Below are 24,804 nucleotides of genomic sequence, written 5' to 3'. Positions count from 1 at the left end.
ACGCATTTTCCACATTCTTTTACGTCAAGATCAGGGTTTTAGATTAGGCACGCTTGTACTGTGCCAGAGCTGCTGTCTGGCATAAATCAAGCATTGACATCTATAACAATGGCTTAATGTTCAGGAAATGTTTACCCCACCTCTTTAAAAATTGATTTTAAATCGACCCTGCATCTTTCTAAAATTTCTCTTAAATGCATTTCATGGTGGTGTTTTTTTGGATGGCTTTGCCCTTTTGACTGGTTGTTATGTCTCTGACCCGCTGCATAATAGCTGCATTAAACAAGATGCAAACAGAGGACAGCGAGGAGTTGCCTTGTAAGGTCACTGAAAGGTCAAAGGTCACCCAGGGGTGGGAGAGGCATTTTTAGAAGATGGTGGTGCTGAGCAAGTCTGAAAAATGACACTAATTCGATAAGTGTCTGTCCAGGGGTATGGCATTGATCTTCCATGTAGGGCCTGTTTTAATGGGCGTGACGTCCACAGAAAATAGAAAACATAAACAAGTTTGATCAAAAACAACTGTGACGCCTCAGAATGTGGGGAATTCCGCAGCAACACACAAACCAGGGCCCTGTTGGGACTGTCATCATCAGTAGCATGGCAAGAGGCGCAAACAACTTGGACGTCTTGTTCTTTCATTTCTCTCTCCGTCTCTCCTTCTCTCTCTCTCTCTCTCCTTCTCTCTCTCTCTCTCTCTCTCTCTCTCTCTCTCTCTCTCTCTCTCTCTCTCTCTGTCCCTGTCCGCAGGCATGTGTCTGCTTGTTAACAGTGCTAATTGATTGAGTTAGGACATTCTCCAGTGAAGGTTAGGCAGTGTACTCCCGCCTAAGGCCGTGGTACTCAGACAACTCGTCTGTCCGTCTCTCTCTCTCTCTCTCCTCTCTCTCTCTCTCTCTCTTTCTGTCAATTCTTCATTCATTTTCTCCTTATTTTGACAGGTTTTCCATGACCCCAGGGACTTCTCTGAATGTCAGATTGTTCAATTCCTTTGGCCCAGACCAACCTTAATCAGTTACAATCAATATTGACAACCTGGTCTGTTTACTGACATGTGGAGGTCAAACTGGTAATGATCGCAGCGGATTCCTGCATGTCAGCATGGCATCGATTTAAGTTTGATTAATTCACAGCTCTGCTCTCTAAGGTCTTCTCAGATGTTTGATGTCATTCCGTCTCTGTTTTACTACGCATGCACGTTGCGGCATTAAAGTTTTTGCTGAGGAATACATCAGGATCAATTTGGTTAACGCAATTGGATGCCCGACAGGGATAGACTCAGACTTAAGTGCTTTTCCATTTGAACGGCTCATGCCCCCACCATTGTAAAGAGAGGGGGGGGGGGGGGGGGGTGGGTGCTTCACCATACGGTCATGAAACAACTGAAGGAAACACTGGGGCAATGGAACAATACTTAAGCCCATCTCATATTGGCGCTCGCAAACTATTTTATTACCCCGACGAAAATGTCTGCCCTCTCCCACAATTTTGGATCAAAAGGCCCGACAATAAAGAGGTTTCCTTCAGTCAGAATCTTCAGGCTGAATCTATTAATGTCCCCTCTCACTGTATCAACCGCATTTGTCTCACTTAGTCTTCAGACACATCAAAGCCCCCCTTACGAGCCCAGAGGTTCCCCCGACAGGATGTATGGCCGCTTTAATGAAACGTAACTACAACCTTTTTCTTTTTTTTTGGTAAAAAAAAAATGGCAGCTGTGACTTTTGGAAAACCGGACTGGCCTTTGCTGCACCTTCCGCTCGACCCAGAAAAGCCCCCATAACCTATTTAGGTTCCGGTTGGGTCTCGGTGGAGTTGTTTGGACTCCGACAGTAAAAAAAAAAAAAAAAACGTGCATGTACTTTACAACCCAAGAGGGTGAGTGGAAGCCGTTCGACCGGGGGGGTCAAAGGTCACAAAGGGGGGGTAGTGACCCGAGGGAGTTGTATGACAGGTGAAGAAGAGAGCAGATGCTAATTGGGGCCAAAGCACGCGGCTCGCGGCCGACGTTAGGCCGGTCAGCAGGCTCCTGTTTCAGCTCCTGGAGGGAGGGTGACAGGCCACAGAAATCCACACGCCACTGACGCAGATAGCAACTCAGCGCATCCAGAGAGAGAGAGAGAGAGAGAGAGAGAGAGAGAGAGAGGACTCCTGGCACTGCACAGCCTCATGCCTGTGAGTAAAGGGGGACGCTCTGTGGAGAAGGCAGTTGGTCATGGAAGGTCTTTGCAAACGAGAGGAGAATGAATGTGAGGTAACTTATTTTTCCGAGTAATAGATAAAAGATGACAGATCGTGTTTAGTCTGTAGGGTCAAAAGTGATAGTCTTTGGATAGAGACAATGACAGAATTCGGTGGTTGGCCGCAAGGAACGGTGAGCGTATGTGTACGCAGAGGAAATTGTTTAAATGCCAGTTGGGTAAATCCACACTCTGGCCGCCCCTGGGAAAATGTGGGGAATGTCGGACGGACAGACTTCCTGACGACTTTCTCCGCACGGATCCACGTGCCAGCCGGACTGGGTGGTCTGCTGCACAATGACACACGCCCGCCCCGCTTACCTCTTAGCGCTCTGGTCATCCTATCTGGCCTGTCGGACTCACCTGATTAACCCTGCCACCCAAAATACCAGCCGTCAATCTGCGAGCAAGTGCCCACGTCTCCATCACAGCAGGGGGCAGGGGGGGGGGGGGCTCTACCCTCGTCCACCTACAGCGGCCATTGTGTGTCTAGCGCGGAGGGAGAGAGGGCGGCTGGGTTGCCTGGAGCAAGGCTCTGAATCGCACAGCAATGTGTGAAACTACTGACACGCCGCATTACGTGAGGGCAGCCATGCGGCTCTGTGCCTATTTGTCCCCACCGGAGGGGGGCGTGGGGCCTGGCACGGGTTGAAAGTCGGGCACGGTCAGAGGGACCCACTCGACTCTCACAAGGAACGCCAAATAAAAGGGGGTTCTCCAAATCCCCCTGCTCCAATATTTATTGCCTGAACAAATTGGAAGGCAGGGGAGGTATTTTTTCGTTCGTGTTTTGTTTTTTTTTTCGAGGGGGCCGTCTGTCCTGCCCACTCGCTGCCCCTGGCGACCGGTGGCACCGGCTGGGGTGCCGTGAAGGCGACGCAGCTTAGCGATGAGGCACTTCATTTAGCTGGTGGTCCTGTTTGCTCCCACTGGCCTTTACCCATGCTCGGCCTCCGCAGAGGAGCACGATTAATCAGACGCTGGAGAGAGAGAGGGGGAGAGGGAGGGAGGGAGGGAGAGAGAGAGGGAGAGAGAGAGGGAGGGAGAGAGAGAGAGAGAGAGAGAGGGAGAGATAGAGGGAGAAAGAGAGAGAGATAGAGGGAGAAAGAGAGAGAGAGATAGAGGGAGAGGGAGAGGGAGAGAGGGAGGGAGAGATAGATGCCTAGAAAGAGAGGGAGAGAGAGAGGGAGAGGGAGGGAGAGAGAGAGCAGGAGAGCAATAAAGCGAGAGGGAGGGAGAGAGAGAGAGAGAGAGAGAGGGGGGGGGGATAGAGAGAGAGAGAGAGAGGGAGACTGGATGGCAGCCCTGGTAACACAAGGGGAAGGTGGTATCACCCAGATATCTGTCCCCCATCCAGAGAGCATATGTCCCCCATCCAGAGAGCATATGTCCCCCATCCAGAGAGTATCCGTATCCCTGTGCAGGTGCATGGTGCCTAATACGAAGTGATCGCTCTTACGCCCACGCCTGACCAATGCGTAAGCCGATACTCAGGCCTGCATTAATGGGCCATTAATCTCCCAGCATGCACTCTCCTTCCCCTGACACGGAGAGCGCAAAGGCCTGAGCGGCGTCTTCCTCACCCCCTTTTGCGAGAGAAATATGTCGTTGGCTGGCTCGGTTTGATGATGTCACGATCGGGCAACGGTGATTTAGGGTGGAATCGCGAAAAGAGACACGCACCGGTGACATCACCGAAGCCATCCACTTCAGCCGGTTGGCGCCAGGTCTCTGCACCCCCTGCACTTCTCCAACCAAAAAACTGTTGGAGGCACTTGTGCGTTGTGCTCATCTGTCTCATAAACAAAGCTGTAACAGTTTCAGCCATCATTACAGAGCTGTGACGTGATACAACAGTCCTTGTATGGCTGCGACCAGGCCAGTGAGTGCTACAGTGCTTTTTTTTTTACAGTGCTTTCTTTGCTCTCTCAAGGCCCAACGGCTTTTTTACACCAAACAAATAGACAGTTATGCTGTCAGTCAGGCTTAGACGCAGAGAGCCGGTGAAAAAAAAAAAACCGGCACGTTCAAAAATTGGCATTCCCCAGTACTGATTTCATACCAGACGCCCCAACAATGCAATGCCAATCTCAACTTAATTACCACGGCACTGCAATTCAGCCCTTGATTGAGTTACTGCCAAACTAACACAGGGCATGGGATGTTTTCTTTGTCTTTTTGTCCCATTTCCAGGCCGTTAGCCAGAGGCCCATTTTGTTTGTTTGTTTGTTTTGTTTATGTTTTCCACGCCCGATTCCCAAGGTCTCTAAGAGAGCTGTTGCCGTTGCCATAGCGCGCTCGTTCATTGTGCTGAAAAACAGAAGAAACACTTGCATGAAAAAGTGCAATAACATAAAGTGTAATAACTTGGTAAAACCACATGTTATATAAGCTCCTCCGCCCTGTCTCACGCTGAAAGGCTAGCTGTCGTAAACAGTTATGAAACATACTGCTGCAAAGACTTCATATGCCCTTGGCTTTGTTGTTGACTTCATACGTCTGAGGGAGAGCTTATTGTATGTCAAAGTTATTTGATTTTAAGGTTCACTTCACTGTGAGAGCAAAAATTCCTTGTGTTGAGCAACAAAATGACAGATGCAATATATTGCTGGCAGCTTGTTTATCTAAAATCCGCTTTTCTGCCTAACACATTTTCTTCTGGGAAAGATTCTGGAAACATACTGTAGGCAGGAGTGTGTTATCCATATTAGCATGTGCTGAGATGTCAATGGGAAAATCCATGTCAGGGTCACCTGCAGTGTTGGACTGCCTGAGGAGGCATTATCATACCACACATGCATGTCAAGGTGAACGTGCATGCATTCATTAGTGCCTCCATTCATCACACACACGTCATTAAATCCATTATCGCTCTCCTCGATCCCTCAACCTTGTGCTCAAAGAGGACTCCTCAGTAAAGGCTTCACTTAGGAGTGCTGTCTTGCGTGTTACAACAACGTCCTCTAAAGTCCTGTGTTAACATCTGTAGGCTTCCTTTCTGTGGCACCTGACCGTACCAAAGGACCCCCCAGCAGAAACCCTCCCACAAACCCACCACTGTTCTTTTAATAATGAATGACCCAGGGGTCTCCGGACTTGACGAAAGACCGCTGCTTTCAGCCCCCTTTGCCCGAGTGGCTTCCGTTAAATGAGACCCACTTCAAAGGCAACGGACGGTTATGGCCTGCCCGGTCACCTGCGCTGTTACCGGCACGCTCCGCTGCCGCGGTGCCAGGGGCGGACCGCTGCGCCGTATCACACGGCTGACCGGCGCCAGATGACCGGGCGCGAGCCTGGACCGCGGCGGGGGCTGTTGGGTCCCCACGGGCGAGTGGCTGCGGTCAAAAGCAGAGGCAGGGTTCTTGCGTACACGAAGCGAGCCAGCTGGACGGAGGCGCAGCCCACCTGCCCACATCAATAATGAAAATACCCTGAGACTTCCTGTTCCCCTTCCGAAAACCCCACCCCAACCCCAGCCCCCACTACCCGCACCACCACCACCACCATCCCAACCCCAACCCCCACCACCCCCACCACCACCACCACCCCAACCCCAGCCCCCACTAGCCCCACCACCACCACCACCCCAACCCCACCCCAACCCCAGCCCCCAATACCCCCACCACCCCCAACACCACCCCAACCCCAGCCCCCACCGCCACCACCTCCGCTACTTTGGTAGAGAAGCTGGTTCAAGCTCAAGGTGGACGCTTTTGAGTGGCTCAGCAAGGAAGTGTCGAGTTTCTCTCACCTCCGGGAGTGTTGGAGGGAAATAAAAAAAAACGGAAGTGAGTTAGACCGGTGACTCCTCCGTGTCGCACGTTGAGGAGGTGGTCCCCGTCACGATGGCACAGCTCAGCGCTGTATTCCGGAACATTCGGTCAGACCGGCGTCAGCGAGTGGAGGAGCACTGGGCCACCCCTGTCCCCACGGTAACTCTCTTCTCTGTGTTTACGTCTGTTGGCAAGCTGTGGTTAAACCACATCTTAGTGAAATAAACACACACGCACACACACACACACACACACACCACCAGCTGCACTCTCTGAGATGCCTTTTTGCAACTGTTGGTGACATGACCCCCCGCCCCCCCTTTTTTTTGGCTCTCCACTGCTGATGTCACTATGAAATCTGGCCAAAGCCATGACTAACCACACACATGTGGCGATAGAGCATTACATCCTCACAGATTCATTCATCACGGCATTAAAAAATACCACTAAAGTGTCTACTGTACATTCGCTTAAATGAATGAAAAATCGGAGTCACCCCATCCACTGGGTCGCAGTTTTGAGTTTCATGACGTTTGATTTACGCGCAGCGAGCGCCGTAAACCCATTCCGTCCGCTATCCAAGAATGATTTGGGAGAGCGTGACCAGGGAGTTTTAAGTCTCCGGCCTTTTAAAAGTTGTTACTTTGTGGGTTGTTCCCAGTAGCGTGGCCGGTTTTGATGGTACCAGAGAGTCTGGCCAGTTTTCTCACAGTGAGATATGACACTGTATCTGTCAGTCTGTCAACAGGAAGATCCCACTCTGATCGCACACTGAGGTCATTGGGGTTTGGAGACTTGGCGTGGCAGAATGCTAAGACACTTTATACTGTTTGCCGTAAACCAATCTTAATACCATGTAATCCTTTTACATTTAACACAACTGCGATAACGCCATCATGTCGAATCCTATGGGAGAAATCCGAAGCCTTCACACCGCACCCTTAGTCCGATACTATCTCTTCCACTTATCTCCAGACACGATAACATATTTTGTAACGCCGTTTAACCTTCGGTCCAGTGCGGCCTATTCTGCGTCAGCGACGATGACAACTGGGAGATAAACATCTGGCTAATTGGTCACTTGATATTTCCTTTCGTGACAGACACGCTTGCACTTTTTACCGCCTTGGATCTCGCAGGTGCAATAGTCCCATGCACCTGCCCAGAGCTCTTGTGGGAATGTTGACTCTGGCGCCGTCCGAGGGAGTTCTGTGTTGATTTGGGCACGGATCGTGTGTTTCGAGTGTTTTGAGTCGGGGGTCTCGGACTGGATCGGAGCGGATACCGGACACCTCGCCGTGCTCTCCAGAGGGGGGGTGGGGGGGGGGTGGAAGCCCCCTTGCGTTCTGTTTATCCAGTGAGGTGTCGAGGTCACGTGACCACATCCCGTCACTTCTTCCTACAACATGGCCTCCTGGTCAGCAGGCAGGGGCTGCGCAACGGGGCGGAAACGAGAACGTGTCCAATTCCACCCCTGTGCAAACAGCGCGAGCGATCGTCGAGAAAGAGAGCGAAAGAATGAATAACAGTTGTTGTTTTTTGAACGAGCGTAAGAGTTGTGCAAGGTCTGTGCTGTCACGTTTCCACACACACACACACACACACACACAAACACACATGCGGAATGTTTGAGACTCCTCGGCGACAAGTGTATAGTCATGCTCTGCTGTGGACCATGGCCTTGAGGGAGGAAGCTCAGTGTCATAGGAGAGAGAAACAGAAGTGCCTTTGTTGACTAGACCTCACTAGCATGCAAGACTTGCCCTCTGTGCTGGCCAGGATTCACTTCAACAGATCTGAGATGTTACTGAGCACTGTTCAAAATATGCTATGGTGTAACTTCAGTTCAGTTTTCGGAGTGTGCTCAATCCTGTTTTTCTGATGAAGGCCACGTTGGCGGAAACATGATGCCGTGATTTATCTGTTTGAACTCAAACTTTATCTGTTTGAATTTCGAAACTTGGGCTAGTATTGAAACTTTTTTAAAGTTGAAGAAGAGTGCATTGGATCAATCTGTATGCTCAATCCTGCTCATGGACACCCAACCTCGGCACCCCTCCACACACACACACACACACACACACACACACACACCCCAGCGTGCATTTTCTATCACTGCTTCAAGTACACCCGATGAAAGTGAGCATAATTATAATTCACAGCAAAATCAGATTACCCAAATCAGATATGTTCCACTGATCAACTACCACTGACGAGTGCAGTCAGCTATGCAGATCAGGGAAAGATGGAAAAAACGCAGGCCAAGAGGGGAGTAAGAAAAAGGCATACAGGATTGAGAAACAATGGATTAAGGTCCAAATTAATGTTTTGAAACTCACTTCTCATGTTTATAGCAAGAAGGAGGATATTCCGGTCTGCGGAAAAAAAACTCTGACTTTGGGGCTTTTCTCCCTGAAGCGAAATAAAGTTGACAAAACACACCAAGTCTTTACTCTCCTTGACTGATTTCAGTGGAGAAGCATAATCATACCGTCTTGGCCAAGGCCAAAGCAATGTGTGTTTGTAATTAAGCCTCAGTTATTCCTTCAATGGTACATCTCTTTCTCTCTTCCTCCCTCTCTCTCTCTCTCCCCCTCCCTTTCTCCCCTGCTTCTCTCAGTCCTTTTCCTTCCCTGTTTCCCTCTCTCTTATATGCTCCATATCTCTCCCCACTCTCTCTGTCAGACCAGGTTTATCCTGATGAGTTATTTTGGTGCTATTGTGGCGCTTTAATAATTCTTCCCTGAGCTCTAGTGAGATGCTATCGCGTCGTCTTTTGAAGCCGCAGCGCTGCAATCTGCTCTACCAGAGGTCCCATCTTTATTAAACGCACATTCACTGGATGAGTCTGACAAGACTTTTCCAGTCCAATATACATGTACCGCACAGTCAGGTGAAGCAGAGTGTTTCGTGCATGTGTGTGTGTGTGTGTGTGTGTGTGTGTGTGTGTGTGTGTGTGTGTGTGTGTGTGTGTGTGTGTGTGTGTGTGTGTGTGTGTGTGTGTGTGTGTGTGTGTGTGTGTGTGTGTGTGTGTGTGTGTGCACTTCATGTGTCACTCAGTTTTAACTCTTGTGGTCTTTCTTATCCAGTAACTCTTGTGGTCTGTCTCACCGCACCGCTCTGTGTGTGTGTGTGTGTGTGTGTGTGTGTGTGTGTGTGATGTCGGATTTGGAGAGCAATCAAATCAGGCCGGGGGGGTAAAAAGTTTGCTCACACTCTACACTCATAGTAAAAGTGGTCCCTTGCTTTGTGATGAAAGGCTGTGGCTGGGCCTGACAAAATATGCCGTAATGTACAGGAACCAAGGAGAGGGGGGAACCACTCTTCCTTTTGGGTCTGAAAGGTTCTTTGTGTGGTGGAGAGAAAGGGTCTCGGGGGAGAATTAGAAAGTGACTTTAGCCAAGAGGAGGGCCCGAGCACAAATTGTTTGTTGAACCGCGCGGGGGCAACGAAACAAAGGATGAAGGGAGCGTTAAAGGAAAGAAAAGAGGAGGAGAGGAAAGAAAGACACGGCGCCGATCAGCACAACTCCGCACTCTCTCTCTCTCTCTCTCCCGGCCCCTCCGTACTGATTGGAAAAATTATAAATATTCATAAGGTTAGCTTTCAGGGCGAAGGGCTTTGATAGTGCATTGAAGAGCACTTTCGCCCCTCGCAATCGCTCTCTCTCTGTCTCTCTCTCTCTCTCTCACTCTTTCTCTCTTTCTTTCTCATTCTCTTTCTCTCCATTCTCCTGTGCGGGGGCCCTCCATAAGCTTTAAGTGAATACGAGTGTGTTCTGCAGTGAGAGGAGATGTTTACCTCTTCTACCCCCTCGAGCACCCTGAAGCTCAGCTCAGGGGGGAGGTTCGGAGGGCTTGTGAAAGATGTGGACGGGTAAATTGCCCTTTCGAGCACCTCTCTCGCTTTTCCATATAGCCATATACCGTGCTGGAGGATGGAGGTGGGGGCAAGGAGTTGTGTGTGTGTGTGTGTGTGTGTGTGTGTGTGTGTGTGTGTGTGTGTGTTTGGGGGGGGTTGGAGGTGTGATGCTAGATCTGCATTCTCCCGCAGGGCAGGCCCTGGTTACAGTTAACGCTAACAGAAAGCAGAGCACTCCAGCGACTGTTGGACTGGAGATGCTTCATTGTCTTTCTCTCTCTCTCTCTCCCTCTCACTCTCTCTCTCTCCCTCTCTCACTCGCTCTCTCACCTTACTCAGTATTCATCATGTTTTCCTCTCTCCTGTCTTTCTTTGTCTCTGTGTGTGTGTGTGTGTGTGTGTGTGTGTGTGTGTGTGTGTGTGTGTGTGTGTGTGTCTGTGTGTGAATGTATGTGTGTGTGCATGTGCTTGTGTGTGTATGTGTATGTGTGTGTGTGTGTGTGTGTGTGTGTGTGTATGCGTGTGTGTGAATCGTGAATCCCAGACCTCCAGGCGTCCCAGTCCTTCGAGTACTACACTCTGTCGGAGAAGCCCATGGACTACCGGATCCTGCAGATGGACGAGGATCAGGACCGCATGTACGTGGGCTGCAAGGACCATGTCCTGTCCATGGACATCAACAACATCACGCAAGGCACGCTCAAAGTGAGTCCCCACTCCTACCCAACACACACACACACACACACACACACACATACACACACACACACACACACACACACACACACACACACACACACACACACACACACACACTTACACACATACGGTCAAAGTGAGTCCCCAACCCCCCCCCCACACACACACACTCAAAGTGAGTCCCCACTCCTCCACAAACACAAACACACACACACTCAGTGGGTCCCCACTCCCCCCCCCCCCCCCCCCACACACACACACGCGATCAATGGCCCAGAGATCCATAGATGACAGTAGCATTACATTCCCAGTGCATTCCCAGACCTTGAGGTAAAAAGTTATAAAGCAGCTCAAAAAGTTCGCATCATTAATGTTTGTCCACAGTCATTACTCCAAATGGCCGTTTTTATTTGCTTCACACACTTTTATCCATATAAGTTATGTTCAGAGGCGACGGCTAATAGCCTGCGAGAACAAGCTAGTCATTGTTCATCAGCTTTCTCCATAAATCGTACCTCTGAGTATATGACCGTATTATCTCACGGAGCCAGGGCAGCGAATGTATTTTTCCACGCATAAATGTGTAAGTGCTGCTATGCTGGTAATGCAACAATGGCATGGTAATAATGGCAATTACTGTCACTCAGCGCTCTCCACAGTGGGAAGGACCGCACAGACAGGACCTCTATACGGGTGATAAGGGCGTATCGGAACTGATAATGAGCCCATCAGATAGTGGGGGAGGGATAAGATATCTCTGATTGCCTATGCTGATTTAGAGGACAGGGTGGCACACACACACACACACACACACACACACACACACATGTGCATGCCAGAATGGACACACACACTCACACACATAGCTACGCATAGCCACACACATACAGTACACACACACACACACACACACATACACCATGTGTGCATACCCAAATGGGCACACACACTCACACACATAACCACACATGTACACACACATACACACACACACATTCACACTCATTCTATGCATAGAGGACAGGAGTGAAGTGGATTAATATTCAGTGCACTGTTATTCTAATCAGCGTGTCTCCTCAATGATGGGTGGGGGTTGTTTTCCACATATGCATTTGTAGACTACTCTCATAATGTGAGAGAGAGAAAGAGAGGGAGAGCGAAAGAGAGAAAGAGAGAAAGAGAGAGAAACACAGAAATACAGAGAGAGAGAGAGTGAGAGAGAAATACAGAGAGAGTGAGGGAGAGAGGGAGATACTAAGAGAGAGAAAGAGAGAGAGAGAAATACAGAGAGGGAGAGAGAGAGGTAAGAACTGAGAGAGAGAGAAAGAGAGAGAGTGTGCAATGAAAGGGAGACCTCAGAAGAACTCTGCATTTCTGCTGCTCTCCAATAGCACAAGGCTGTTGTCTGAAACAGGAACAGAGCGCCGGCCGGCCTGCCTGCCAAAGGGCTTCAGCACAGGCATGTCTGTGCTCTGATGTATTGTACACTAATACCTCAACGCTCGCCTCCTGTCTGCTTCCAGGTAGTAGCTGAAATAAATGGCTTCCTTTAACAACCCCGATTCATTTGCGTTTGTGCTTTTTCCATCAGGTGTTCTGGCCAGCCTCGGTGGGCAAGATCGAGGAGTGCCAAATGGCGGGCAAAGACCCCACGGTAAGACCACTGGCACCACCAAACCCTCCGACCGCATCTGCAGGCTCGTTACCGACTTATGAAAGCATGTTGCTCTCTGCCATCTTTTTTTTATTTCTCTTCCCTCTGTGATTCAGAAGATTTCAATCATTAGTCGCTGCTCTGGTGTTTTGTAGTGAAACGTTAATAATGTTTATAACATTCAGTTTGGTATTAAACAGGCTTCATTTGTTGAGTTAATGCAAAAGGGCTTTGAGGTGAGTTAATGAAAAAAAAAAAAGTCCTGGTCGACTTTGATCTGTATGTGGATGAGTTAGCACCCCCCAAACATGGTCCTCTGATCCTCTGAAGGGCCCTCTGTCCACAAGTGTGTGTGTGTGTGTGTGTGTGTGTTCGTGTGTGTGTCTTTGTGTGTGTCTTTGTGTGTGTCTGTGTGTGTGTGTGTGTGTGTGTGTGTGTGTGTGTGTGAGCTCTGTTAGCGCTGGACCTCATGTGGGAGCGCAGATGTGTACCCGCGGAGGATCTTAGCCTCCCCCCATGCTGTTCATTTACACTCGCCGGCAACACCAGCGCTGGTGTGTGGGAGGCTACCTGTGTTCCCGGCCTGCTGGAGAGAACACAAGCAGCCGCCATCAAAGCCAGCAGCCCAGCGGGAGACCAGACTCCCCAGGCCCCACGGGCCCCTCAGTTATCGCCCCATACACACACACACACACACACACTCCCCCATCACCCCCCTCTACCTCTCTCACTTATCCCCCCATACACACACACACACACACACACACACACACACACACACACACACATACACACTTTCTCACAAACACACTCTCTCTCTTACACACACACACGCACACACACACACACACACATACACACTTTCTCACAAACACACTCTCTCTCACACACACACACACACACTTTCCCATCAACCCCCCTCTGCCTCTCTCCCTTAATGGACTGGCTGTTCTCGAGGCTCGTCTGGGTGGCTGATGAGCGATATCGGTGTTCTATCTGACTGGCTGCCGTGATGGAATGACAAATAAATGAATAAAGTTGTCATGTGAGCGGCGGCTAATGAAGCGCTAGCCGCAGCCGGGCCTGAAGTGTGCGCACTGAAGTGGGAGACAGGCTGGGGAGGTTTGGTTATGGGAACGCTGTTGTCTTCACACTAATGAGTTGATGAAAGAAGAGAAGAGAGAGAGAGAGAGAGAGAAAGAAAGAGAGAGAGAGAGAGGACATATGCTAGCATAGACTCACTTTTAATCATTTGGTAGATTTTCCGCTTTCTTGAGGCGGCCTTGAAGTGGCACAGTGAACAGCACAAGCAAACAACTCATCATGGCAAACATTCCAGTAAGTTCTCAGAAGTTGAAGAAAACTTTAAAGTGTTTAGTGGGTTTTTTATTCAGAGAATGAATGAGAGCACATCATGATGGAAAGAATGACTATGAGAGACGAAGAGAGAGAGAGAGAGAGAGAGAATGAATGAATGAAACAGAGAGGAAAAGTGACAGAGAGAGAGAGAGAGCCATTCCCAGATTCCTTTTTGATTTGTGTCGCCGTGGGCTAGTGCCTGGTTTCCGTGGACAGGCTCCTGCAAATATTTGTGTGAGCCGTCTCCAGAGTCGAGCCACCCTGATGATCAAATCCCTGGCCCTCTCCCTCTTTCCCTCTCTCCCTCTCCTCCTCTCCTCCTCCCTTCCTCCTCCTTTCTCTCCTGTCTTCCCTCCTTCTCCCCGGCTGCACCAGTCTCCTCACAGTGTTTGGACAGGTCTGTTTCATAATGCACTCTCTCCTGGAGTCTCTTTACTCTCTTTCTCTATCTCTCTCTCTCTCTCTCTCATTCCCTCTCTCTCCCTCTTTCCCTCACTCTTCCTTTTTTTACCTCACTGTCGTTCTTTCTCTCGTTCTCTCTCTCTCTTTCGTTCCCTCTCTCTTCCTCTTTCCCTCACTTTTCCTTTTTTACCTCAGTGTCGTTCTCTCTCTCTCTCTCTCTCTCGTGGCCCTAGAGACACACGCGCTGTCAGTTTGTTACTCTTACCCTCCTCACATGTATACACTCGGCTGTGCATTTACGATGGAGTCTGTGGCCTCCGGGTCCCATGAGAAGGGACCACACATGGTTCATACCGGTTGGCATTTGGAGAGCGACAGAGAGAGAGAGCGTTGGAGGACTTCTCTCTGATTCCCTCATTTTCTTTCTCTGATTCCCTCATTTTCTTTCTCTCCCTTTCATTGCTCGCTCTCTCTCTCTCTCCCTCTCTCTGTCTCTCTTTCTCTCTCTGTATTTCTGTAATCCTCTCTCTTTCTCTCTCTCTCTCACACACTCTCTCTCTCTCTCCATTCTCTCCGTCTGTGGGTCATTTCCTTGATAAAGTGATGGTCTTTAGTGAATGCGATCCGTGTTTAGAGGAGTCTCGTGTTCAAAAGCGGAGGCTGTGATCTTTAGATGAACTCCAGGCCCCTTCAGACGCGTCGTCCAGGCTCCTCCAGGGTGAGTTGAGCTGGACGCTCATGAAAGCCCGCCGTGAGGGCTTATATAAGCTTCATTAGCAATACGAGCGCTCTGCCCGATGCCATGCACCACACCAGAGGAGCCTCTGTTGTTGATGCAAACTGGAAAGGAAGAGTAGAGTGAGAGAAGGGGATGGAGGGAGAGAGAGAGGGAGGGAGGGAAGGAGAAAGAGAGAGGGAGAGAGAGAGAAAACAGACAAGACAGAGTAAGGGCGTGTGCCGTTGGAAGTGCTGTTGTTTTTCAGCGTTGTTCTCGCTGTGTGTGTGTGTGTATGTGTGTGTGTGTGTGTGTATGTGTGTGTGTGTGTGTGTGTGTGTGTGTGCGCGTGTACGTGTACGCACAAGGAGCGTGAGCCTCTGCAGCTGCTGTTTCTACTCGACTAGCCAAGTTCCAAACGACTCCCCAAGCGTTCACTCCTCTCCTCCTCTCTCTCCCTTTCTCTCTCTCTCCCTAACTCTCTCTCCCTTATTCTCTCTCTTTTTCCCTAACTCTCTCTCCCTTTCTCTCTCTCCCTAAGTCTCTCTCCCTTTCTCTCTCCCTCCTTCTCCCTCCCTCCCTCCCTCCTTTCTCTCTCTCTCTCTCTCTCTCTCCCTCCATCTCTCTCTCTCTCCCTCCCTAACTCTCTGGTCCCCTCTTCAGTCAGGATCCTTCTAACTCGCTAACCAAACCGAAGTCTTCCTCCCCTCCTCAGCCACTGCTGCAGAGAAACCACACCGCCGCTCCGCTCTGCTCCGCACTGCTCTCCTCTGCTCTGCACAAACTCAAAACTTCCTCATTCCTCTCCCTCAGTCTCCTCACGAACACTTTCTGAAGTGTCCCCTTATACTTTCCATTGTGTTTCAGGCCCCAAAAAGCTACGAAATCACAGCCAAGCCAAGTTAATTACCCTGTATGCTCATGTTTCATGCTCGTATGGCGCTGGGATTTATATGTGTGTAATATAAAGCTACGGTGGTCTGCGACTATATGTCATTTCTTGACAGTAACGTACCATTATAAAGCCATTGCTCATGGTAGCGTGACATTAGCATATGTAGCGATATCATTTAAAGCTGGGCCTGTGTTCGAGTTTTTCTGTGTGTCATTGCGGGGCCATAATTCACAGTGGGAGTCACAGATAAGACCAAGCTAGGAATGAGCCAGTGTGTGCACTTAATTCAGATGTTTTACTGAGGGTATTTATGAATGAAGAGCACAAAGGTGACAGCTGCTCTCTCCTTCTCTCTCTCCTTCTCTCTCTCCATCTTCTCTCTCTTTCTCCCCCTCTCTCTCTCAGCATGGCTGTGGAAACTTCCTCAGGGTCATCCAGCCTTTCAACAGGACCCATCTGTTTATCTGCGGGAGCGGAGCGTACAGCCCCGTGTGCGCCTACATCAACAGAGGTCGCCGGCCAGAGGTCAGTCTTGTCCGTCGTCCATCCCTCCATGCATCTGTCCATCCATATGTCCATGCATACTGTACGTTCATACATACGTCTGTCCGTCTGTCTCTCCTCCAATGAGGATGGATGTAGGGTGGGGGGTGGGGAAGTGGGGGGGGGGGGGGGGGGTTCATAGGACCTTCAGAACACCTTCTGCAGCTCACACACACACACACACACACGCACGCACACACACACGCACACACACACACACACATGCACACCCTCTGCAGCTCACGCTACCGCAGCAGAAGATTTATGATGCGCTGGGGTGACGTGGAGCTGGAGCGGAATGCTGGTGATGTCAAACAGAGGCAGAGGGAAGGTGGCGGGGGAGTGTGTGTGTGTGTGTGTGTGTGTGTGTGTGTGTGCGTGTGTGTGTGTATGGGGGAGTTCTTGTTGTCTGGTCTGTTGTGTCTCACGTGTCCAGCGGGGCCTTTGACCGGCTCCGTCTCCTGGGCCTCAGGCAAGCCTGAAATCTGGCTGATGAGGAAGGCCATGAAGACTCTAAAGCTGTCTCTTAAGCTGTTTATTTGTGTGTGTGTGTGTGTGCGTGTGTGTGTGTGTGTGTGTGTGTGTGTGTGTGTGTTCACGTGCCTGCTTCACATTATATCTTTGCCCCTTTTAGTCAGCCCTGTGAATGTCTGTGTGTGTCTGTGTGCTCTAGAGTGCAAAGCATCTCTCTGCTTGTCTGAAGAGAGGATGTGGAAGAAGTGTCTGTATAGTCTGTCTGTCTGCCTCCCTCTCTCTCTCTCCCTCTCTCTCACTCACTCCCCCCCTCTCTCGGTCTCTCTCTGTGTGTGTGTATATGTGCGTGCGTGTGTGTGTGTGTGCGCGCGCCAGTGTCCAACCACAGACTCTGCTGGACGAGCAGAGAGGCGAGTGGTGGGGAATGGTGGGGAGAGGCTCCCTGCCTCCAGGAGAAAAGTGCTCATGTGTGTGTGTGTGTGTGTGTGTGTGTGAGTGTACAGTGTGTGTGTGTGTGTGTGTGTGTGTGTGTGTGTGTGTGTGTGTGTGTGTGTGTGTGTGTGTGTGTGAGTGTACAGTGTGTGTGTGTGTGTGTGTGTGTGTGTGTGTGTGTGTGTGTGTGTGTGTGTGTGTGTGTGTGTGTGTGTGTGTGTGTGTGTGTGTGTGTGTGAGTGTACAGTGTGTGTGTGTGTGTGTGTGTGTGTGTGTGTGTGTGTGTGTGTGTGCTCTCTGCCTCCAGGAGAAAAGTGCTCATGGAGCTGCGGCGCGCTCCAGCTGCCTCTCTGCTGCCAGACACTAATAAAGGCTGCGCCACGCCGGCCGCCCCAGTACACACTGCCAACACACACACACACACACACACACACACACACACACACACACACACACACACACACACAGGCAGACACATACACACACACAGACACATGTACGCACGCACACAGGCAAACACACACACACACACACACACACATACACATACACATACACACACAGGCAGGCACGCACACACACACACACACATGCACACACTCACGCACGAGCACACACACACACGCACACACACACAGGCAGACACACATACACACACACACACACACACACACACACACACACATACACACACTCACGCACGAGCACACACACACACGCACACACACACAGGCAGACACACATACACACACACACACACACACACACACACACACACACATACACACGCAGTCATTCACACATGCATACACATATCAAGGCAGTCACTCACACATACACACACACACATATATCAAGGCAGTCATTCACACACACACACACACACACACACACAAGCATACGCACACAGTCATTCACACATGCACATACACATATCAAGGCAGTCACTCACACATACACACACACACATATATCAAGGCAGTCATTCACACACACACACACACACATGCATACACACACAGTCATTCACACATGCACATACACATATCAAGGCAGTCACTCACACATACACACACACACACATATATCAAGGCAGTCATACACACACACACACACACACACACACACACCCTGTGCTCTTTGTCATCCTGGTTTTTGTTTGAAAGGAGGGATTGCTCTGTTTTTCCCTTGCCTTGTCACTTGCCTTGGATGCGTCCCAGCTCCGGAGCGTAGCCGTAACCGCCGCGGGGCTGCTTTTGGTCAGGGCTCTGCGTCAGGCATGACCTTTCACCCCGGCTGCGCGTGCTGAGGTGCCGCGGGGAAGCTAACGTGACAGCTCATCTACGGACAGCCGCTCTGACTCGCACGCAAAAATGTATTTATTTATGTGTGTATGTGTGTGTGTGTGTGCCTGTATGTGTGTTATGAGTGAGTTTATGTTGGTGTGTACCTTGTGATGACGAATGGTGTGGTTGGTATTCAACACACATACACGCACACACACACACACACACACACACAGCTGAAGAGAAACAGGAGCGTGTGCGTGCGGACGACGTCCTCCACACACAACCCCCTCATTTTTCCTGGAGAGACTCCCTGACTGCGACGCCTCGGCCCAGCCGAAAGCAGCCACAGCTGGGACCGGACCAGGCGGCACGCTGGGTCCGGCGGTTTCGGTTTTCTGCGGCGGTGGCTGGAACCGACAAATGCGGATGTCGGTCGGGTGGGAACCGAGCGTATGTGTAGACAGGAGAGGTTACAACTGGATGGTGGCGTCCGACGGAAAAACGGAAAACGTCCACGGAAAACGTCCACGGAAAATGTCCATGGTAAAGACCATAGGTGGATCCGTATCTCACGGTCAAAAGACAGCCAAAAGTCCAGTTCTGCAGCACACAGGAAGGAAATTCCTGATCCCTTCCCACATGGAATTTTTCCGGTAACGCACCGTAGAGGAGGCTGGAAAGGTGAAGGGGAGATCTTAGAATCCCTCGACTGTGGAACATTACAGCCGTATAAAAGAATTCAAGAGGAGAGCTACCTGAATCGCAGACAGAACGCCTCTAAGTCTGATATTTTTACGACCAATAGACGGCCGTGCTGGGGATTTCCTTTTAGTGATGCACATTTGCTATAAAAACCTGGAGGAGGAAAACAAACCGTGTCTGTCTGCCCCTCTGTGTCTGACTCTGTCTCTCTCTCTCCCTCTCTTTCTTTCTCTCTCTTTCTCTGTGTCTCTCTCTATCTTTCTGCAGGAGAAAGTCTTCCAGATTGCCTCTCGGGCAGAATCAGGGAAGGGAAGATGTTCCTTCAACCCGCAGGTCAACACAGTCTCTGTCATGCTGAGTAAGTTCTCCAACCCCCCTCCCCCCTTCACCCCCAAACCTTACAGTGACACTTATAACCCCCAGCCCCTCTCTCTCTCTCTCTCTACACACACACACACACACACACACTCACACTCATTCACATTCACACATACATAAACACACACATGCAGTATATACACAGAGACCCATTAATGTGACCTCACGGGTCGCCCGGCAACATCCTGCTCCGTCAGCGCCGGGCCTTTGATCTGTGATTGGTCGCAGGGTGTCGGGTTGCTGTTGACACGCGGCCAGCGCTGCCGAGGCCGTTTCGGCGTGTCACGCAACGGCTCGGCTTTCCGACACCTGAGCCTCGTGTGCCCGCCCGCCCGCCCGCCCGCCCGCCTACCCGTCTCGCCTCACGCCCACCGGATCCTCCCCCTGAACTCTCCTGCCCTCCTGCATGCCCGCTCGTTTGCCCCGCTCGTTTGCCCGCTCGTTTGCCCTCCTCTCCTGTCAGGCTGCCCCCCGTGTCCAGTGCGTGTAAGTGGAGTGCGCTGCCAAGGCTGGGCAGCAAGGTTGACCAGTTCATTAAATAAATGCCCTCTCATCATTTTTGCATGTTGCCATACAGAGCACAAGGGTTGAGGAGTTCACTTACTGTAAAGGTCAGTGATCAGTTGAACATTTGAATATACTGCTTTGAGAAATATTTTTTTTTTTGTTGGTTTAAAGAAAGGTGCAATCTGAGACCTGCAAGAGTCATATTGTGTCTATTAAAATAATCTGGAAGCTTCTATGCAGGATGCCTCCTGGGGGCCTGCAACAATCAGCTTCATATTAAGCGTAGCAAACCCTCATCTCAGGCCTTTAGCAACTCCTTATGTCACCGTGATGAAAGCGTTCCATATGGACCTCTCGGGCCTGTCAGTCAAAGACCCAGTGAGGGTATCTGTGTTGTCCCAGGACAGAGCGTCCAGTCCAGCCCAGTCCAGTCCAGCCCAGTCCAGTATGCTGTGGAGGGCCGCGCTGAGAATGGCGATGGCGGGAGAGAGTGGGGGAGACGAGAGCTGATGGGCCTGCCAGGCTGAGGTCTCGCTGGCAGGAGGGCCCCCTGCCTGCGGCTGCTAAGAGGCCACATCGTTTCCCGTGTCGGGCCCCCGTGGCGAGCCGTCTTCTCCCCGCGACCGTCCACGGTCTGTCGACGCGCTTCCCCTCGCGTCGGACGCCACTTGGCCCCCCGCCACGCGCGTCGGATAGAGGGATAGAGGGGACGAGGCAGCGGAGGAGTGCGTGCGTGCGTGCGTGCGTGCGTGCGTGCGTGCGTGCGTGCGTGCGTGCGTGTGTGCGTGTGTGCGGGAGGGAGGGCGGAATGAGGAAGCGTCAGTATAGGGGTCACTGGGAAAGAATTAGTGGGAGGGCCGAGAGGGAAGGAGTCCAATGTGTAGTGCCTTTCCTGTCTCCGATTTGGCCACGAGGATGCAGAACGTTATTTTACCATGCAACTTACATTTGGAAATGGTCTCTGTCCTGCACGCATTTTCCAACCCATCTGCAAGATGACGCACATACAGTACACACGGACCCACACACACACGTACACACACACACACACACACACACACACACACACACACACACACACACACACACACACTTACTGTACTTTGTGTTTTCTTCTGGGCAGACGTTGGAGAAATTGCAGCTGATTATTAAAATGTTGCTTGGCTATTGCAACACTTTATTGCACATTAAGCCGTTGCAGCTTGTTGGGTTCGGCTTGGCCGGGACTTTCTGCAGATGTGTGTGTGAGAGAGAGAGACAGTGAAACAGTCCTTCCCTTGTTGTCCTTTTCAGACCAGGAGCTCTTCTCCGGCATGTACATCGACTTCATGGGCACGGACGCCGCCATCTTCCGGAGTCTGACCACCAGGAACGCCGTGAGGACTGACCAGCACAACTCCAAATGGCTGAGTGGTAAGACAATAACACACACACGCCCCACCCCCCCCCCCTCTCTCTCTCTCTCTCACACACACACACACACAAACAATGGCAGCTCTTATTGACTTATTTACAACACACTGTCACAGCACAACACAACTGGTCGTATTTCAGAAGTCCTTTCCCGAAGCGATACCCTAGAGCGCAACTTATGGTGTCAATAGTAAGAAGAAGTGCCATAGGAGGAAACGTGAAGCATAACCTGGGTCAGTGGGGCTGATCCATCGGCCTGACGCAACCCTGGGAGAAATAAAGCTGCCTGACAAGCTCATTCGCTCCCTGAACAAATGCGCTCAATAAATCTGGCCATCCCCCCCGAAAAGTCCATCTGAAACAACAGAGCTGATATTAAACATGGCCGCATATTATATCATTCGTCTTTTTTATGATCTCTTTTCTTCCTCTTTGTCTTCGTCTTCTTCCTCTTGTTCTGCTGTGAAAGTCACAACACCCGTACTGTATACTCTCGTCCCTGACACCGAGCAGTAATCGACACCACGTGTTGTTGGGGAGGGAGAGGGGAAAAAGATGGAAAAGGAACAAAACCTTGTCCTTTTTTTATTGCTTGTTCACTTGTATTGTTTGAATAGACCTCCACTTCTAGACCCCCAAGTCAGCTCTGTTTTTTTTTTCTTCTTCTGGTTTCTACACTCAGTGACTCGTCAGGAGGGTGACCCAGAACAAATGGGCCATCTGCAAAACAGCTGGACTGCTGTTTATTTTTTCCTTAACCGAGTTCCATGTTTGTTTGTGTTTTTGGGTGTGTGTATTCCTCCCGCGACGCAACGCAGAGCCCGTCTTTATCGACGCCCATCTGATCCCGGACGGGTCGGACCCGAACGACGCCAAGCTCTACTTCTTCTTCCGCGAGCGGCTGACGGACAACAGCGGCAACACCAAGAACATCCACACCATGGTGGCGCGAGTGTGTCCGGTGAGTGGTGCCCCAGTGTGAGGGTGGCCGGTGAGACACGCACGCGTTTTATGTTTTATGTGCCGATTTGGCCTTTTTTAGCTTTGTTTTTGTTAGTGGAGACGACGAGTGGGAGAATCCTCACCACTAATTTGTGTCTCGTTTCTTTCCTCATTTTTGTCTACTTTCATGTTTGTCACTCATTCTTTCCTCTCTCTCTCTCCCCCGCCATTGTTTTGTCTATCTTCTACAGAATGACACTGGCGGTCAGCGAAGTCTGGTAAATAAATGGACCACCTTTCTGAAGGCCCGGATGGTGTGCTCGGTGCTGGAGGAGGACGGCACGGAGACCCACTTTGACGAGCTCGGTGAGTGGGACATAACCAGCTCCATATTGCACAAACTCCAAACCTTGTGGTTGCATGAGTTCTCTGGGTTATAGGAATGTAACGCACATCTACAGTATATCATTTCAACAGGTTGTGGATATGGGCACAAACGCAGTCAAAGGAAATCTATCCACGCACTGTCTTACATGCTCTCGGTTTAATGGCAAAGTACAACGTTTCGACCACGCAGGTCTTTGTCAGGTCCTGCCCTGATCCAGCATCTGTTCAGGTTCATACCTGACGAAGACCTGAGTGGTGGAGACGTCGTACTTTGCCATTAAACCGAGAGCATGTGAGACAGTGTGCGGATAGATTTCCTTTGACATGAGTTCTCTGTGTCTCATCTCATAGCAGGAACACCAAGATAACTTATCTGGGTAATTTGGTACCTGTCTGGATTTGGGCCGCATCTCATAACCTTCAGGCCAAATAACATGTCGAATAAATCCACTGCCTCCTCAAGCTTCTACATTACCGGTGTTTACGGGCCAATTTTTTATTCCTCTAGTTGTTTCCAGCTAATGGGTTTTCCTTGCCTGAGTGCTGGCACGTGTCGGCTGTTGAGGCTGGAATTTGGGTGGAGGGGTTTCCATTTGAATTCCATCCTCTTTATCTAGCCTACATCCAGTAGACCTCATGTTCAGCCTCATACTGTGTGTGTGTGTGTGAGTGTGTGAGTGTGTGAGTGTGTGAGTGTGTGAGTGTGTGTGTGTGTGTGTGTGTGTGTGTGTGTGTGTGTGTGTGTGTGTGAGTGTGTGTGAGTATGTGTGTGTGTGTGTGTGTGCGTGTGTGTCTGTGTGTGTGTGTGCGTCTGTGTGTGAGTAAGTGTGTGTTGGGCGTAGGGCTTGGGTTAAGCCGACTGACGGACACCACTTAAGTATCGTCATGCTTGTTCTCGTTTCCAGAGAGCGTGTTTTTGCTGGAGGCCGAGAACCCCAAAGGCCTCCTGGTGTTTGGCGTCTTCACGTCCACAAGGTAAGGCCCTCACACAGCTCTCGTCCGGATGAGAGCGTCACTCCCTAGGGCCTCTGGGTGTGGGTGAATATCTGAGTGAGTAGTGAGTGAGTAAGAGAGAAAGAGAGATAGAGAGAGGGGGAGAGAGAGAGAGAGAGTGAGGGAGAGGGCGGAGAAAGAGAGAGAAAGTGGGGGAGTCACTGTTGGAAAGGTGTGGACAACATATCGGGGGCTTCTCGGAACGTACCTCCAGGGGAATGTGAAGTATCTTGTTTCGCCGCAGCGAACTCTGATATCTCCCGCTGCCTTCGACTTTCTAGACGCCCATACATCTCCCTCCGGCTCGACGGAGACAAAGCCCGTAAACAGCGTCTCTCTCGAAGGAGCCTCCAGGACATTAACAGAGTCCCACAAGTTAATGTGCCGTGATCCTATACGCACGCGAGCCATGTTTTGTCAGGGACGAATTCCACCGTGATACACTTCAGTCTCCAACGCCGGCGCTCGCTCGAATCCCCTCGCACAAAGCTACAATTACGATGCCCCCCTCCTCGGCACAGCCATAGTTCCTGTGTGTTCTCCGCAGAGCGCCCGCACTAAAGCCGCCGTGGTGGCGGAAACGATGTGGTTGGCACCGCTGGAGCGCTCGCTCGAACGAATAACAAAAAAAAAAAGAACGACGAGAAAGAGAAAAAAAATGGCCGGTTCAGTTCTTGCGGCTGCGTTTAGCTCGGGTCTGGTTTCCACCGCTGGTGCGCACTCTCGAGATGGGGGGAACCGTCGTGGTTCTTCTCTCAGATGCGCGCCAAACCAAACAAGCAAAAGAGCGTTTCGGAGGGATAGCGAGTGAACTCCGCGTTGAGTCTCCGAACTTTGTTATTCCTACTCGCACATTGGGCTTCCTCCTTCTTTAGCCATATTCGGTTTTTTTTCTTTAAATTCAGTTTGCTCAGTGGAAACAATGGTTCTCTGTGAGTCAGCGTCGCATAACATGCAAAGAGTCCTGCCAAACACCGCAACATAACCCTCAAGGAAAAGACGAGAGGTGTTCCATTTCTCATGAGAGCGAGAGTAGTAGTTCTGGTGGGGTTATGCTGTATGACTTGGATGTCCCTTTAAATGCTCCAGGCTGTGTGTTCATCAAGCTTAACCGTGGAGAGGGATGGAGACCGACTTCTCTTCCAT

At 50.6% G+C, this 24,804-nt stretch overlaps 1 protein-coding gene across 1 annotated transcript in view; it reads left to right on the top strand.

The window, feature by feature from the left end:
* sema3c (sema domain, immunoglobulin domain (Ig), short basic domain, secreted, (semaphorin) 3C) overlaps nt 1-24,804 on the top strand; it is a 48,777-nt gene that overhangs the window by 10,372 nt on the left and 13,601 nt on the right. Inside the window, exons 3-10 of the mRNA XM_062517810.1 lie at nt 10,419-10,579; nt 12,165-12,227; nt 16,004-16,123; nt 19,306-19,396; nt 21,217-21,336; nt 22,155-22,297; nt 22,530-22,644; nt 23,571-23,640. Coding sequence (XP_062373794.1) covers nt 10,419-10,579; nt 12,165-12,227; nt 16,004-16,123; nt 19,306-19,396; nt 21,217-21,336; nt 22,155-22,297; nt 22,530-22,644; nt 23,571-23,640 — 883 coding nt within the window. The remainder of the gene's footprint in view (nt 1-10,418; nt 10,580-12,164; nt 12,228-16,003; nt 16,124-19,305; nt 19,397-21,216; nt 21,337-22,154; nt 22,298-22,529; nt 22,645-23,570; nt 23,641-24,804) is intronic.

This window comes from Sardina pilchardus, chromosome 17, assembly GCF_963854185.1.
Source record: "Sardina pilchardus chromosome 17, fSarPil1.1, whole genome shotgun sequence".
Lineage (NCBI taxonomy): Eukaryota > Metazoa > Chordata > Actinopteri > Clupeiformes > Clupeidae > Sardina > Sardina pilchardus.
The sequence above is the reverse complement of the archived record's forward strand: the minus strand, read 5'-3'. Positions and strand labels throughout refer to the sequence as shown.